The sequence below is a fragment of the Nerophis ophidion genome, linkage group LG02 (assembly GCF_033978795.1).
Source record: "Nerophis ophidion isolate RoL-2023_Sa linkage group LG02, RoL_Noph_v1.0, whole genome shotgun sequence".
Taxonomy (NCBI): domain Eukaryota; kingdom Metazoa; phylum Chordata; class Actinopteri; order Syngnathiformes; family Syngnathidae; genus Nerophis; species Nerophis ophidion.
The window spans coordinates 4,583,637-4,600,039 of record NC_084612.1 but is presented as its reverse complement, the minus strand read 5'-3'; the positions used below and the strand labels follow the sequence as shown (position 1 = coordinate 4,600,039).

General features: G+C 43.1%; 1 protein-coding gene across 1 annotated transcript in view; it reads right to left on the bottom strand.

The window, feature by feature from the left end:
* Positions 1-16,403, bottom strand: part of LOC133536246 (thrombospondin type-1 domain-containing protein 4-like) — a 133,096-nt gene that overhangs the window by 68,476 nt on the left and 48,217 nt on the right. The window contains exon 4 of the mRNA XM_061876633.1: positions 9,146-9,423. Within this exon, the coding sequence (XP_061732617.1) occupies positions 9,146-9,423 (278 nt within the window). The remainder of the gene's footprint in view (positions 1-9,145; positions 9,424-16,403) is intronic.

Here is a 16,403-nt window from a genome sequence, read left to right as displayed (position 1 = left end):
GATCAGGAGTGCCTACAAAATGTGCCAAAGGGCAGTGAGCCAAACATTAGAGTACAACAGCACCATGACTGAGGACTTTAGGCCCATGCAGAGGGGGGTAGTAACATGCTACTTTTACTCCGTTACATCTACTTGAGTAACTTTTGGGATAAATTGTACTTCTAGGAGTAGTTTTAATGCAACATACTTTTACTTTTACTTGCGTATATTTACAGAGAAGAAACGCTACTTTTACTCCGCTCCATTAACTTCATTCAGCTCGCTACTCGCTACTGATTTTTATCGATCTGTTAATGCACGCTTTGTTGGTTTTGTCAGACAGACCTTCAAAGTAGGATCCATCACATGCCTGCGTTTCACCAATCAAATGCAGTCACTGGTGACGTTTGACTCCGTTTCACCAATCAAATGCAGTCACTGGTGACGTTTGACTCCGTTTCACCAATCAAATGCAGTCACTGGTGACGTTTGACTCCGTTTCACCAATCAAATGCAGTCACTGGTGACGTTTGACTCCGTTTCACCAATCAAATGCAGTCACTGGTGACGTTTGACTCCGTTTCACCAATCAAATGCAGTCACTGGTGACGTTTGACTCCGTTTCACCAATCAAATGCAGTCACTGGTGACGTTTGACTCCGTTTCACCAATCAAATGCAGTCACTGGTGACGTTTGACTCCGTTTCACCAATCAAATGCAGTCACTGGTGACGTTTGACTCCGTTTCACCAATCAAATGCAGTCACTGGTGACGTTTGACTCCGTTTCACCAATCAAATGCAGTCACTGGTGACGTTTGACTCCGTTTCACCAATCAAATGCAGTCACTGGTGACGTTTGACTCCGTTTCACCAATCAAATGCAGTCACTGGTGACGTTTGACTCCGTTTCACCAATCAAATGCAGTCACTGGTGACGTTTGACTCCGTTTCACCAATCAAATGCAGTCACTGGTGACGTTTGACTCCGTTTCACCAATCTAATGCAGTCACTGGTGACGTTTGACTCCGTTTCACCAATCAAATGCAGTCACTGGTGACGTTTGACTCCGTTTCACCAATCAAATGCAGTCACTTTTGACGTTTGACTCCGTTTCACCAAACAAACAGAGCCAGGCGGTCAAATTATTTTTTGGGGGGATTTCTTTTTAAAAACCTTTATTTATACATTTCAACATTTACAAACAGTTAAAAATAATAATCAAAGTAAGTAAAAAAACAGTACAAAACAGTATAAAAAACGCACAAAACAGCGCCAGGCGGTTGTAAATTCAAAGTAACTAAAATAGAATGCAATAGATATATATATATATATATATATATATATATATATATATACATATATATATAATAAACAAAGTGCAAAGCCATAGGCTCACTCAATCTCAGTAAATAACTTTAATTTGGAACACAGCATCATCGTTTTCACAGCTGTTTGGTTGTTAGAGGTAGAGTGTTTTAATGTAGGGTTCTAAATCTTTTTTAAAGGCACAAAAAGACAGGTCGGGTATTGAAAAACTTACATTTATGAATATAAAACTTAGCCAATAGTATCATGAAATTGCAAAAGATAAAATTCATTTTCAATTTTTTTTTCAATACAGTGTAAAACCAAATATATATTAATTAATATATATTATTGCCAAACCCCAAAAATCAAAATTGCGCTGTATCGTAATTTTTGAATAAAACACAGAAAAAACTGCTCCAAGGAAGAAAACAGAGACCAAACTGCTTGTAACTTCCGGCAGGAATGCCGGAAAGACATGAAACAAAAACCTCTATGTAGGTCTCACTTAGATCTACATTTTAATAATTGACATCCTTCAGCAAAAATCAACAGGAAGTTAAAAATTACCCCTTCAAAATAAAAGTTTTGTAAACACCCGTCACCTTTTTTCAAACGTTATATCCTCTGAGCTCGTTTGTTGTTTTGGCTTCAAACTCGCACAGGAGAGAGTTTAAACCCATCTGATTAAAAGTTATCGAAAGAGTTTTGATTACTACTCTGGTTTTGATTTTACGCGCCTTCAAAGAACCCCTGCGCAAAGTTTCCTAAAAATGTCATTTTTGCCTCTTTGAGCTGTAATTTGACCCCCTTAAAATGCTTCAAAGTGCAAGTTAAAGCTCTACTATGCAACGCAAAAGCCATTTATCAACAACATCCAGAAACACCGATCTGTAATTTGACCCCCTTAACATGCTTCAAAACTCACCAAATTTTACACACACATCAGGACTGACGAAAATTGCCATCTAATAAAAAACCAAACCTCGAAAATCAAAATTTCACTCTAGCGCCCCCTAGGAAGAAACACAGCCAAAACTGCTTTTAACTTCTGTTAGGAATGTCTTAGAGACATGAAATAAAAACCTCTATGTAGGTCTGACTAAGACCAGGGCTTGAGTCGCGGGGGCAGCAGCCAAAGCGGACCCGACCAACGCTGCTTGCAGCTTTATTTAATATATATTATTGTTATAGTTGCTTAAGAGATATTCCTGGCTCTGAATTTGTTCATTGCTATTTTGATGTTTTTGTGCATTACTTGTTGCCGTCATCATTAAACGAACAGGTTACTCATCAGTTACTCAGTACTTGAGTAGTTTTTTCACAACATACTTTTTACTTTTACTCAAGTAAATATTTGGGTGACTACTCCTTACTTTTACTTGAGTAATACATCTCTAAAGTAACAGTACTCTTACTTGAGTACAATTTCTGGCTACTCTACCCACCTCTGGCCCGTACCACATAAAGTAGTAGAGAATTTAATGTTTGACAAAAGGTAACATGTTGACCTTGCAGATGTTGTATCAATGACTGTGGAAGCGGGCAGCACGGTGGGACAGGGGTTAGTGCGTGTGCCTCACAATACTTCCGGCTTCCTCCCACCTCTAAAGACATGCACCTGGGGATAGGTTGATTGGCAACACTAAAATGGTCCCTAGTGTGTGAATGTGAGTGTGAATGTTGTCTGTCTATCTGTGTTGGCCCTGCGATGAGGTGGCGACTTGTCCAGGGTGTACACCGCCTTCCGCCCGATTGTAGCTGAGATAGGCACCAATGCCCCCGCTACCCCAAAGGGAATAAGCGGTGAAAAATGGATGGATGGATGGATGTTTCATGACACATTATCTGTAAGTAATGTAAGTTTGTGTGCCATGTTGTTCCAGACCACAGCAAATGTCACCCAGCTTGATTGGCAACACTAAAATGGTCCCTAGTGTGTGAATGTGAGTGTGAATGTTGTCTGTCTATCTGTGTTGGCCCTGCGATGAGGTGGCGACTTGTCCAGGGTGTACACCGCCTTCCGCCCGATTGTAGCTGAGATAGGCACCAATGCCCCCGCTACCCCAAAGGGAATAAGCGGTGAAAAATGGATGGATGGATGGATGTTTCATGACACATTATCTGTAAGTAATGTAAGTTTGTGTGCCATGTTGTTCCAGACCACAGCAAATGTCACCCAGCTTGATTGGCAACACTAAAATGGTCCCTAGTGTGTGAATGTGAGTGTGAATGTTGTCTGTCTATCTGTGTTGGCCCTGTGATGAGGTGGCGACTTGTTCAGAGTGTACGCCGCCTTCAGCCCGAATGCAGCTGAGATAGGCTCCAACACCCCCGCCCCCCACCCCACACTCCCGCGACCCCATAAAGGACAAGCGGTAGGAAATGGATGGATGGATGGATGGACTGTGGAAGCTTAAAATAGGTCAGTATGAAGCCATGATTTGGAGGGTTGGACTCCGCCAAGGCTGCCCTCTGTCACGATTCTGTTCATAAGTTTTATGGACAGAATTTCTAGGCGCAGTCAAGGCGTTGAGGGGTTCCGGTTTGGTGGCTGCAGGATTAAGTCTCTGCTTTTTGCTGATGATGTGATCCTGATGGCTTTAGATCTTCAGCTCTCACTGGATGGGTTCGCAGCTGAGTGTGAAGCGACCGGGATGAGAATCAGCACCTCCAAGTCCGAGTCCATGGTTCTCACCCGGAAAAGGGTGGAGTGCCATCTTCGGGTTGGGGAGGAGACCCTGCCCCAAGTGGTGGAGTTGAAATACCTCTGAGTCTTGTTCAGAAGTGAGGGAAGAGTGGATCGTGAGATCGACAGGCGGATCGGTGCGGTGTCTTCAGTAATGCGGACGTTGTACCGATCCGTTGTGGTGAAGAAGGAGCTGAACCGGAAGGCAAAGCTCTCAATTTACCGGTCGATCTATGTTCCCATCCTCACCTATGGTCATGAGCTTTGGGTTATGACTGAAAGGACAATATCACGGGTACAAGCGACCGAAATGAGTTTCCTCCGCTCTCCCTTAGAAATAGGGTGAGAATCTCTGTCATCCGGGAGGAGCTCAAAGTAAAGCCGCTGCTCCTCCACATCGAGAGGAGCCAAATGAGGTGGTTTGGGCATCTGGTCAGGATGCTACCCCGACACCTCCCTAGGGAGGTGTTTAGGGCACGTCTGACCGGAAGTAGGCCACTATAAGACCCAGGACACGTTCGGAATCCCCCGGGAAGTGCTGGACAAAGTGGCTGGGGAGAGGGAAATCTGGGCTTCCCTGCTTAGGCTGCTGCCCCCGTGACCCGACCTCGGTTAAGCGGAAGAAGATGGATGGATGGATGGATGGATGGATGGTTTACAAAAACATACGCCACTCATTGGGTTATACAACCTAAGTATCAAAGTCAAGACCCACGGGACGTATCATCTATGGGCCCTGGGATGATATTTGAGTAGTATTAGAAACGTGTTGGAGCTAAGAATTTTCAAAATGGGGTCCCAGGGACCCCATCAAGTCATAAAAATGGGTTACCACAGTAAATTTTTTTGGGTCCCACTTTTTTGTAAATGATTTGACAAAACAAATGATAAATATATACATTATCCTGTTATATCTCACATTCTATATTGTGTTTTGGAAAAAGGTTGTCATAAACGTTACTTGATTCCTTTAAAAAATAATACAAAAGAAAACACATTTTTATGCAAATGTAAATGTATTCAGTTATAAACATTCATTCACTTTCTTCTTTCCTTCAGGGATCTAAACTTTACCGCACCCGGTATTTTTTTCTATATTTATATTGTAATATTTTCAGAATTTGTTTGTTCTATTTTTGGGCAAAGTTTTAATGCCATGATTTTAATAATCCGGCCCGCGTGTGCACAGATTTTCCTCCACGCGGCCCCTGAGCTAAAATGACTTTGAAACCCCTGATATACAATTTTAAAACCATCTTTGACGTATACGAAAAACTGCTCAGTTAAGTTTGTTAGGAATCTTTCATGAGAGTCGTGTTGAACTGAGAATCGATTCAGAGTTGAATCATCACTCAAAAAAATCAGAATTTAATCATTAAGCGCCCAAATATCCCTACTTCTACTAATTGTGTCTTCTGAAGGAATCTTTCACGAGTCGTGTTGAATTGAGAATAGATTCAGAGTTGAATCGTCATCGAAAAAATCGGAATCGAATAATGAGGCGCCCAAATATCCCTACCTCTAGTAATTGTGTCTTCTGAAGGAACCTTTCAGAAGAGTCGTGTTGAACTGAGAATCGATTCAGAGTTGAATCGTCACCCAAAATATATCGGAATCGAATCATGAAGCGCCCAAAGATCCCTACCTCTATTAATTGTGTCTTCTATAGGAATCTTTCACAAGAGTCGTGTTGAGCTGAGAATCGATTCTGCATTGGATCGTCACCCAAAAAAATCGTAATCAAATCATGAAGAGCCCAAAGATCCCTACCTCTATTAATTGAAGTAGGGCTGCGAATCTTTGGGTGTCCCACGATTCGATTCAATATTCAAGCGCCCAGATATCCCTACCTTTACTGATTGTGTCTTCTGAAGGAATCTTTCACGAGTCGTGTTGAATTGAGAAAAGATTCAGAGTTGAATCGTCATCAAAAAAATCGGAATCGAATAATGAGGCGCCCAAATATCCCTACCTCTAGTAAGTGTAGCTTCTGAAGGAACCTTTCAGAAGAGTCGTGTTGAACTGAGAATCGATTCAGAGTTGAGTCGTCACCCAAAATATATCGGAATCGAATCATGAAGCACCCAAAGATCCCTACCTCTATTAATTGTGTCTTCTATAGGAATCTTTCACAAGAGTCGTGTTGAACTGAGAATCGATTCTGCATTGGATCGTCACCCAAAAAAATCGTAATCGAATCATGAAGAGCCCAAAGATCCCTACCTCTATTAGTAGAAGTAGGGCTGCGAATCTTTGGGTGTCCCACGATTCGATTCAATATTCAAGCGCCCAGATATCCCTACCTCTAGTAATTGTGTCTTCTATAAGAATCTTTCACAAGAGTCGTGTTGAACTGAGAATCGATTCTGCATTGGATCGTCACCCAAAAAAATCGTAATCGAATCATGAAGAGCCCAAAGATCCCTACCTCTATTAATTGAAGTAGGGCTGCGAATCTTTGGCTGTCCCACGATTCGATTCAATATTCAAGCGCCCAGATATCCCTACCTCTAGTAATTGTGTCTTCTATAAGAATCTTACACAAGAGTCGTGGTCAACTGAGAATCGATTCTGCATTGGATCGTCACCCAAAAAAATCGTAATTGAATCATGAAGAGCCCAAAGATCCCTACCTCTATTAATTGAAGTAGGGCTGCGAATCTTTGGGTGTCCCACGATTCGATTCAATATTAAAGCGCCCAGATATCCCTACCTCTACTGATTGTGTCTTCTAAAGGAATCTTTCACGAGTCGTGTTGAATTGAGAATCGATTCAGAGTTGAATCGTCATCAAAAAAATCGGAATCGAATAATGAGGCGCCCAAAGATCCCTACCTCTAGTAATTGTGTCTTCTGAAGGAACCTTTCAGAAGAGTCGTGTTGAACTGAGAATCGCTTCTGCATTGGATCGTCACCCAAAAAAATCGTAATAAGAGCCCAAAGATCCCTACCTCTATTAATTGAAGTAGGGCTGCGAATCTTTGGGTGTCCCACGATTCGATTCAATATTCAAGCGCCCAGATATCCCTACCTCTACTGATTGTGTCTTCTGAAGGAATCTTTCACGAGTCGTGTTGAATTGAGAATCGATTCAGAGTTGAATCGTCATCAAAAAAATCGGAATCGAATTATGAGGCGCCCAAATATCCCTACCTCTAGTAAGTGTAGCTTCTGAAGGAACCTTTCAGAAGAGTCGTGTTGAACTGAGAATCGATTCAGAGTTGAATCGTCACCCAAAATATATCGGAATCGAATCATGAAGCGCCCAAAGATCCCTACCTCTATTAATTGAAGTAGGGCTGCGAATCTTTGGGTGTCCCACGATTCGATTCAATATTCAAGCGCCCAGATATCCCTACCTCTACTGATTGTGTCTTCTAAAGGAATCTTTCAAGAGTCGTGTTGAATTGAGAATAGATTCAGAGTTGAATCATCATCAAAAAAATCGGAATCGAATTATGAGGCGCCCAAATATCCCTACCTCTAGTAAGTGTAGCTTCTGAAGGAACCTTTCAGAAGAGTCGTGTTGAACTGAGAATCGATTCAGAGTTGAATCGTCACCCAAAATATATCGGAATCGAATCATGAAGCGCCCAAAGATCCCTACCTCTTTTAATTGTGTCTTCTATAGGAATCTTTGACAAGAGTCGTGTTGAACTGAGAATCGATTCTGCATTGGATTGTCACCCAAAAAAATCCTAATAAGAGCCCAAAGATCCCTACCTCTATTAATTGAAGTAGGGCTGCGAATCTTTGGGTGTCCCACGATTCGATTCAATATTCAAGCGCCCAGATATCCCTACCTCTACTGATTGTGTCTTCTAAAGGAATCTTTCACGAGTCGTGTTGAATTGAGAATAGATTCAGAGTTGAATCGTCATCAAAAAAATCGGAATCGAATAATGAGGCGCCCAAATATCCCTACCTCTAGTAATTGTGTCTTCTGAAGGAACCTTTCAGAAGAGTCGTGTTGAACTGAGAATCGATTCAGAGTTGAATCGTCACCCAAAATATATCGGAATCGAATCATGAAGCACCCAAAGATCCCTACCTCTTTTAATTGTGTCTTCTATAGGAATCTTTCACAAGAGTCGTGTTGAACTGAGAATCGATTCTGCATTGGATCGTCACCCAAAAAAATCATTTTCGAATCATGAAGAGCCCAAAGATCCCTACCTCTATTAATTGAAGTAGGGCTGCGAATCTTTGGGTGTCCCACGATTCGATTCAATATTCAAGCGCCCAGATATCCCTACCTCTACTGATTGTGTCTTCTAAAGGAATCTTTCACGAGTCGTGTTGAATTGAGAATAGATTCAGAGTTGAATCGTCATCAAAAAAATCGGAATCGAATAATGAGGCGCCCAAATATCCCTACCTCTAGTAATTGTGTCTTCTGAAGGAACCTTTCAGAAGAGTCGTGTTGAACTGAGAATCGATTCAGAGTTGAATCGTCACCCAAAATATATCGGAATCGAATCATGAAGCACCCAAAGATCCCTACCTCTATTAATTGTGTCTTCTATAGGAATCTTTCACAAGAGTCGTGTTGAACTGAGAATCGATTCTGCATTGGATTGTCACCCAAAAAAATCATAATCGAATCATGAAGAGCCCAAAGATCCCTACCTCTATTAATTGAAGTAGGGCTGCGAATCTTTGGGTGTCCCACGATTCGATTCAATATTCAAGCGCCCAAATATCCCTACCTCTAGTAATTGTGTCTTTTGAAGGAACCTTTCAGAAGAGTCGTGTTGAACTGAGAATCGATTCAGAGTTGAATCGTCACCCAAAATATATCGGAATCGAATCATGAAGCACCCAAAGATCCCTACCTCTATTAATTGTGTCTTCTATAGGAATCTTTCACAAGAGTCGTGTTGAGCTGAGAATCGATTCTGCATTGGATCGTCACCCAAAAAAATCGTAATCGAATCATGAAGAGCCCAAAGATCCCTACATCTATTAATTGAGTCTTCTGAATACCACCCGAAACTGTCGTTGATGTTTTCGAAAAAGTGCAAGTTGAGGTTTGTTCAAGACCCTGAATTGTGGTTCATTAGGTTCACTGATGGTTAAATTACATGGTGTATAAAAAACTCACAGTGCATTTTAAGACCCAGTGTCCTAAAAAGAGTCTCAGAAAAAAACAATACCCTGTCACATTACCTGTGCCCACCAGGTGGTGTCGCAATTTCGTGACCGTCGCCCTCAGACGATTTCCCAGTGTCTCGGTACACAGAAACTGAAGGCTTCAGGGCTGAGATGACAACTCCTTGCTGTAAGGGGGGTACTCTTGGCATGTAGACCCGCAGGCAGGGTCTACTCCTCTCCTGCACGCCACTTCCACAGGTCAGGGAGCAGGCCGACCAGGACCCCCAGGTCCCCCAGGAGCCCTGAGGTCCACCAAGGTCTGCTTTAAAGTCCTGTGCTGTCCTCTGAGGGACCTGTAACAATGAAGTCAGAAGTGATCTCACTTCATCAACGTGCCAACAAGAAGAGTTCCTGTCCAGGTTTTTAAGTGTTGGCCTGCAGCCCTTCTGCTTCTTCCCTGTCCTTCTGTGAGACCTTGCCAAAGACATTTGGTCTACTTTGTGTTGGACTATGCTGCTGCCAGGCGACTTTAATTGTGGAGCTGCTTAACTCCAGTATAGTCCCCTTTCAAAGAAGCCCAGGAGGTTTGGATTTCTTGTGGATGCCAATTTTGAAAGACAAGACGCTTGTCTCCAGTCAACCCCAGGGGGCGCCGGTAGCTCCGTTAGGCTATGTCTACACCAGGGGTAGTGAACCTGTGGCTCACGAGCCAGATGTGGCTCTTTTGATGACTGCATCTGGCTCTCGGATAAATCTGAGCTGACATTGCTTAACACGATAAGTAATGAATAATTCCGCTTGTAATCACAGTGTTAAAAATAACGTTCAAAATATAAAACATTCTCATGCATTTTTAATCCATCCATTCGTTTTCTACCGCACCTGTTCAAGAAGTTACGATAATGGCAAGAAGTTATTTATTTATCATACGACAACGTTTTCAACAGGACACTTCGCGGGAAATTTAAAATTGCAATTTAGTAAACTAAAAAGGCCGTATTGGCATGTGTTGCAATGTTAATATTTCATCATTGATATATAAAGTATCAGACTGTGTGGTCGGTAGTAGTGAGTTTCAGTAGGCCTTTAAACATGCTTCACTGATTCGAGTATTTGGCGAGTGCCGTTTTGTCCTACTTTTGGCGGTCCTTGAACTCACCGTAGTGTGTTTACATGTATAACATTCTCCGACTTTCTAAGACGTGTTTTATGCCACTTCTTTTTTCCGTCTCATTTTGTCCACCAAACTTATAACGTTGTGCATGAACGCACAAAAGTGAGTTTAGTTGATGTCATTGACCTGTGTGGAGTGACAATCAGACATATTTGTTCAGTGCCTGACTGCAAGCTAATCAATGCTAACATGCTATTTAGGCTAGCTGTATGTACATATTGCATCATTATGCCTCATTTGTAGCTATATTTGAGCTCATTTAGTTTCCTTTAAGTCCTCTTAATTCAATTTATATCTCATGACACACTATCTGTATGTAATATGGCTTTTATTTTTTTGCGGCTCCAGACATATTTGTTTTTGTATTTTTGGTCCAATATGGCTCTTTCAACATTTTAGGTTGCCAACCCCTGCTCTACACCTACAGACGCTTGTGGAAATCACACATGAATACCTAAAGACAGTGGTGCCCAAAGATCCCTACCTCTATTAATTGTGTCTTTTATAGGAATCTTTCACAAGAGTCGTGTTGAGCTGAGAATCGATTCTGCATTGGATCGTCACCCAAAAAAATCGTAATCAAATCATGAAGAGCCCAAAAATCCATACCTATATTAATTGAAGTAGGGCTGCGAATCTTTGGGTGTCCCACGATTCGATTCAATATTCAAGCGCCCAGATATCCCTACCTCTACTGATTGTGTCTTCTGAAGGAATCTTTCACGAGTCGTGTTGAATTGAGAATCGATTCAGAGTTGAATCGTCATCAAAAAAAAAACAGAACCGAATCATTAAGCGCCCAAATATCCCTACCTATAGTAATTGTGTATTCTGTACGAATTTTTCTGAAAAGTCGTGTCGAACTGAGAATCCATTCAGAGTTGAGTTGTCACCCAAAATATATCGGAATCGAATCATGAAGCGCCCAAAGATCCCTACCTCTATTAATTGTGTCTTCTATAGGAATCTTTCATAACAGTCGTGTTGAGCTGAGAATCGATTCTGCATTGGATCGTCACCCAAAAAAATCGTAATCAAATCATGAAGAGCCCAAAAATCCCTACCTCTATTAATTGAAGTAGGGCTGCGAATCTTTGGGTGTCCCACGATTCGATTCAATATTAAAGCGCCCAGATATCCCTACCTCTACTGATTGTGTCTTCTAAAGGAATCTTTCACGAGTCGTGTTGAATTGAGAATCGATTCAGAGTTGAATCGTCATCAAAAAAACCAGAATCGAATCATTAAGCGCCCAAATATCCCTACCTCTAGTAATTGTGTATTCTGTACAAATTTTTAATCCATCCATTCGTTTTCTACCGCACCTGTTCAAGAAGTTACGATAATGGCAAAAAGTTATTTATTTATCATTGGTTAGTGTGGGGCTAACTCGTCATCACACAACGTTTTCAACAGGACACTTTGCGGGAAATTTAAAATTGCAATTTAGTAAACTAAAAAGGCCGTATTGGCATGTGTTGCAATGTTAATATTTCATCATTGATATATAAACTATCAGACTGCGTGGTCGGTAGTAGTGAGTTTCAGTAGGCCTTTAAACATGCTTCACTGATTCGAGTATTTGGCGAGCGCCGTTTTTTCCTACTTTTGGCGGTCCTTGAACTCACCGTAGTGTGTTTACATGTATAACTTTCTCCGACTTTCTAAGACGTGTTTTATGCCACTTCTTTTTTCCGTCTCATTTTGTCCACCAAACTTATAACGTTGTGCATGAACGCACAAAAGTGAGTTTAGTTGATGTCATTGACTTGTGTGGAGTGACAATCAGACATATTTGTTCAGTGCCTGACTGCAAGCTAATCAATGCTAACATGCTATTTAGGCTAGCTGTATGTACATATTGCATCATTATGCCTCATTTGTAGCTATATTTGAGCTCATTTAGTTTCCTTTAAGTCCTCTTAATTCAATTTATATCTCATGACACACTATCTGTATGTAATATGGCTTTTATTTTTTTGCGGCTCCAGACATATTTGTTTTTGTATTTTTGGTCCAATATGGCTCTTTCAACATTTTAGGTTGCCAACCCCTGCTCTACACCTACAGACGCTTGTGGAAATCACACATGAATACCTAAAGACAGTGGTGCCCAAAGATCCCTACCTCTATTAATTGTGTCTTTTATAGGAATCTTTGACAAGAGTCGTGTTGAGCTGAGAATTGATTCTGCATTGGATCGTCACCCAAAAAAATCGTAATTGAATCATGAAGAGCCCAACGATCCCTACCTCTATTAATTGAAGTAGGGCTGCGAATCTTTGGGTGTCCCACGATTCGATTCAATATTCAAGCGCCCAGATATCCCTACCTCTACTGATTGTGTCTTCCGAAGGAATCTTTCACGAGTCGTGTTGAATTGAGAATCGATTCAGAGTTGAATCGTCATCAAAAAAAACAGAATCGAATCATTAAGCGCCCAAATATCCCTACCTATAGTAATTGTGTATTCTGTACGAATTTTTCTGAAAAGTCGTGTCGAACTGAGAATCCATTCAGAGTTGAGTCGTCACCCAAAATATATCGGAATCGAATCATGAAGCGCCCAAAGATCCCTACCTCTATTAATTGTGTCTTTTATAGGAATCTTTCACAACAGTCGTGTTGAGCTGAGAATCGATTCTGCATTGGATCGTCACCCAAAAAAATCGTAATCAAATCATGAAGAGCCCAAAAATCCCTACCTCTATTAATTGAAGTAGGGCTGCGAATCTTTGGGTGTCCCACGATTCGATTCAATATTAAAGCGCCCAGATATCCCTACCTCTACTGATTGTGTCTTCCGAAGGAATCTTTCACGAGTCGTGTTGAATTGAGAATCGATTCAGAGTTGAATCGTCATCAAAAAAAAAACTGAATCGAATCATTAAGCGCCCAAATATCCCTACCTATAGTAATTGTGTATTCTGTACGAATTTTTCTGAAAAGTCGTGTCGAACTGAGAATCCATTCAGAGTTGAGTCGTCACCCAAAATATATCGGAATCGAATCATGAAGCGCCCAAAGATCCCTACCTCTATTAATTGTGTCTTCTATAGGAATCTTTCACAACAGTCATGTTGAGCTGAGAATCGATTCTGCATTGGATCGTCACCCAAAAAAATCGTAATTGAATCATGAAGAGCCCAAAGATCCCTACCTCTATTAATTGAGTCTTCTGAATACCACTCGAAACTGTCTCTGATGTTTCCGAAAAAGTGCAAGTTGAGGTTTGTTCAAGACCCTGAATTGTGGTTCATTAGGTCCACTGATGGTTAAATTACATTTGAGGTGTGTAAAAAACACACACAGTGAATTTTAAGACACAGTGTGATTGGCAACACTAAATGGTCCCTAGCGTGTGAATGTGAGTGTGAATGTTGTCTGTCTATCTGTATTGGCCCTGCGATGAGGTGGCGACTTGTCCAGGGTGTACCCCGCCTTCCGCCCGACTGTAGCTGAGATAGGCGCCAGCGCCCCCCGCGACCCCAAAAGGGAATAAGCGGTAGAAAATGGATGGATGGATGTCCTAAAAGAGTCTCAGAAAAAAACAATACCCTGTCACATTCCCTGTGCCCACCAGGTGGTGTCGCAATTTCGATCGAACCCTAGGGGCTCGGTGAGTCGGCCTGAGGGGTTCGGCGGAGCCTCCACCGCGAAGGTCAAGTTACACCCGACTCATCGTGTAAATAAAAACTTCTCCCTATCAGCGTTATTATGGATTACCCAAAAGAATGTTCCCTCTAATATTGCATCGGATTTGCAGGTGTGTAATTAGTTGTGAGTTCATGCACTGTGTTGCTTTTGTTCTTTTAACGGTTCATTTTGTGCACCAGTAAAAAAAAACGTTTAACTTTGTCTTGAATTTGAAACATCCATCCATCCATCCATCCATCATCTTCCGCTTATCCGAGGTCGGGTCGCGGGGGCAGCAGCCTAAGCAGGGAAGCCCAGACTTCCCTCTCCCCAGCCACTTCATCTAGCTCTTCCCGGGGGATCCCGAGGTGTTCCCAGGCCAGCCGGGAGACATAGTCTTCCCAACCTGTCCTGGGTCTTCCCCGTGGCCTCCTACCAGCTGGACGTGCCCTAAACACATCCCTAGGGAGGCGTTCGGGTGGCATCCTGACCAGATGCCCGAACCACCTCATCTGGCTCCTCTCGATGTGGAGGAGCAGCGGCTTTACTTTGAGTTCCTCCCGGATGGCAGAGCTTCTCACCCTATCTCTAAGGGAGAGACCCGCCACCCGGCGGAGGAAACTTATTTCGGCCGCTTGTACCCGTGATCTTATCCTTTCGGTCATGACCCAAAGCTCATGACCATAGGTGAGGATGGGAACGTAGATCGACCGGTAAATTGAGAGCTTTGCCTTCCGGCTCAGCTCCTTCTTCACTACAACGGATCGATACAACGTCCGCATTACTGATGACGCCGCACCGATCCGCCTGTCGATCTCACGATCCACTCTTCCCTCACTCGTGAACAAGACTCCTAGGTACTTGAACTCCTCCACTTGGGGCAGGGTCTCCTCCCCAACCCGGAGATGGCACTCCACCCTTTTCCGGGCAAGAACCATGGACTCGGACTTGGAGGTGCTGATTCTCATTCCGGTCGCTTCACACTCGGCTGCGAACCGATCTAGTGAGAACTGAAGATCCCGGCCAGATGAAGCCATCAGGACCACATCATCTGCAAAAAGCAGAGACCTAATCCCGTGGCCACCAAACCGGATCCCCTCAACGCCTTGACTGCGCCTAGAAATTCTGTCCATAAAAGTTATGAACAGAATCGGTGACAAAGGACAGCCTTGGCGGAAGAAGGGTTCGGTGAAGGCGCATATACAACTGGTGAGGTTCGATACTTCCAACAAGGTTAAGAACCGCCGCCTCAAGAGAAAGCGATTGCAGCTATTTGGGATACAACAGTTCTCAGACGGCAAGAGAACTTTCCAATGTCCGGGTCAGGTGTGACTCTGCTTACCAATAAACTTTGTCCATTTGTCGAAGGAGAGACAACGAGAACGCGAGCTCCCGTGGATGTGATAAAAAAAAGGTAGCATGTGCTTTGTATTACGTGGCCGACGAGCATTTGGACTAATTTATGATGGCTCTGGTGTGATTCACTACCATAGTGTTGTGAAATACCGCAACACTTGGTATTGTTCAGATAAGTTCAATTTAATTCAAGAACTTGCACACAAAGCAGCACTGGAGGTGACCATGCGTACTAGGTCGCGTCGTGCCGAAGGACGGAGAGGGGGAGGGGGTCTTAAATGACTATTGTGTGGAAGTGGATGAGGATAAGGTCAGGTGGGTAAAAACACTTAATTGGCCCTAGTGTGTGAATGTTGTCGGTCTATCTGTGTTGGCCCTGCGATGAGGTGGCGGCTTGTCCAGGGTGTAAAGGTCTTCCGCCCAAATGCAGCTAGATAGGCTCCAGCATCCCCCGCGACCCCAGAAGGGACAAGCGGTAGAAAATGGATGTATGGATGGGATTTACCCTGGATAACCTTAGTGTAGAAGGGGCCTTAGTATGAGCCAAACAAAGCAGAGGAACCAGTTGATCTGCCGTTTTTTTTCTTTTTCTTCTATGTCCCACCCTCCCTTGTGGAGGGGGTCCGGTCCGATCCGGTGGCCATGTGCTGCTTGCCTGTGTATCGGCTGGGGACATCTCTGCGCTGCTGATCCGCCTCCGCTTGGGATGGTTTCCTGCTGGCTCTGCTGTGAACGGGACTCTCGCTGCTGTGTTGGATCCGCTTTGGACTGGACTCTCGCGACTGTGTTGGATCCATTATGGATTGAACTTTCACAATCTTTTTTTCTTTTACTTCCTACTGGTGGAACCAAACAGGAAGTCGTCTTTGGCGTGACGAATGTGCGGCAGGAACATGCACGGAAACCGTGACCCCCCCCCCCCCCCCCCACCTGTGTTCTCCTGGGTTTGAGACCTATCAATCAATCAATCAATGTTTACTTATATAGCCCTAAATCACTAGTGTCTCAAAGGGCTGCACAAACCACCACGACATCCTCGGTAGGCCCACATAAGGGCAAGGAAAACTCACACCCAGTGGGACGTCGGTGACAATGATGACTATGAGAACCTTGGAGAGGAGGAAAGCAATGGATGTCGAGCGGGTCTAACATGATACTCAATCAATC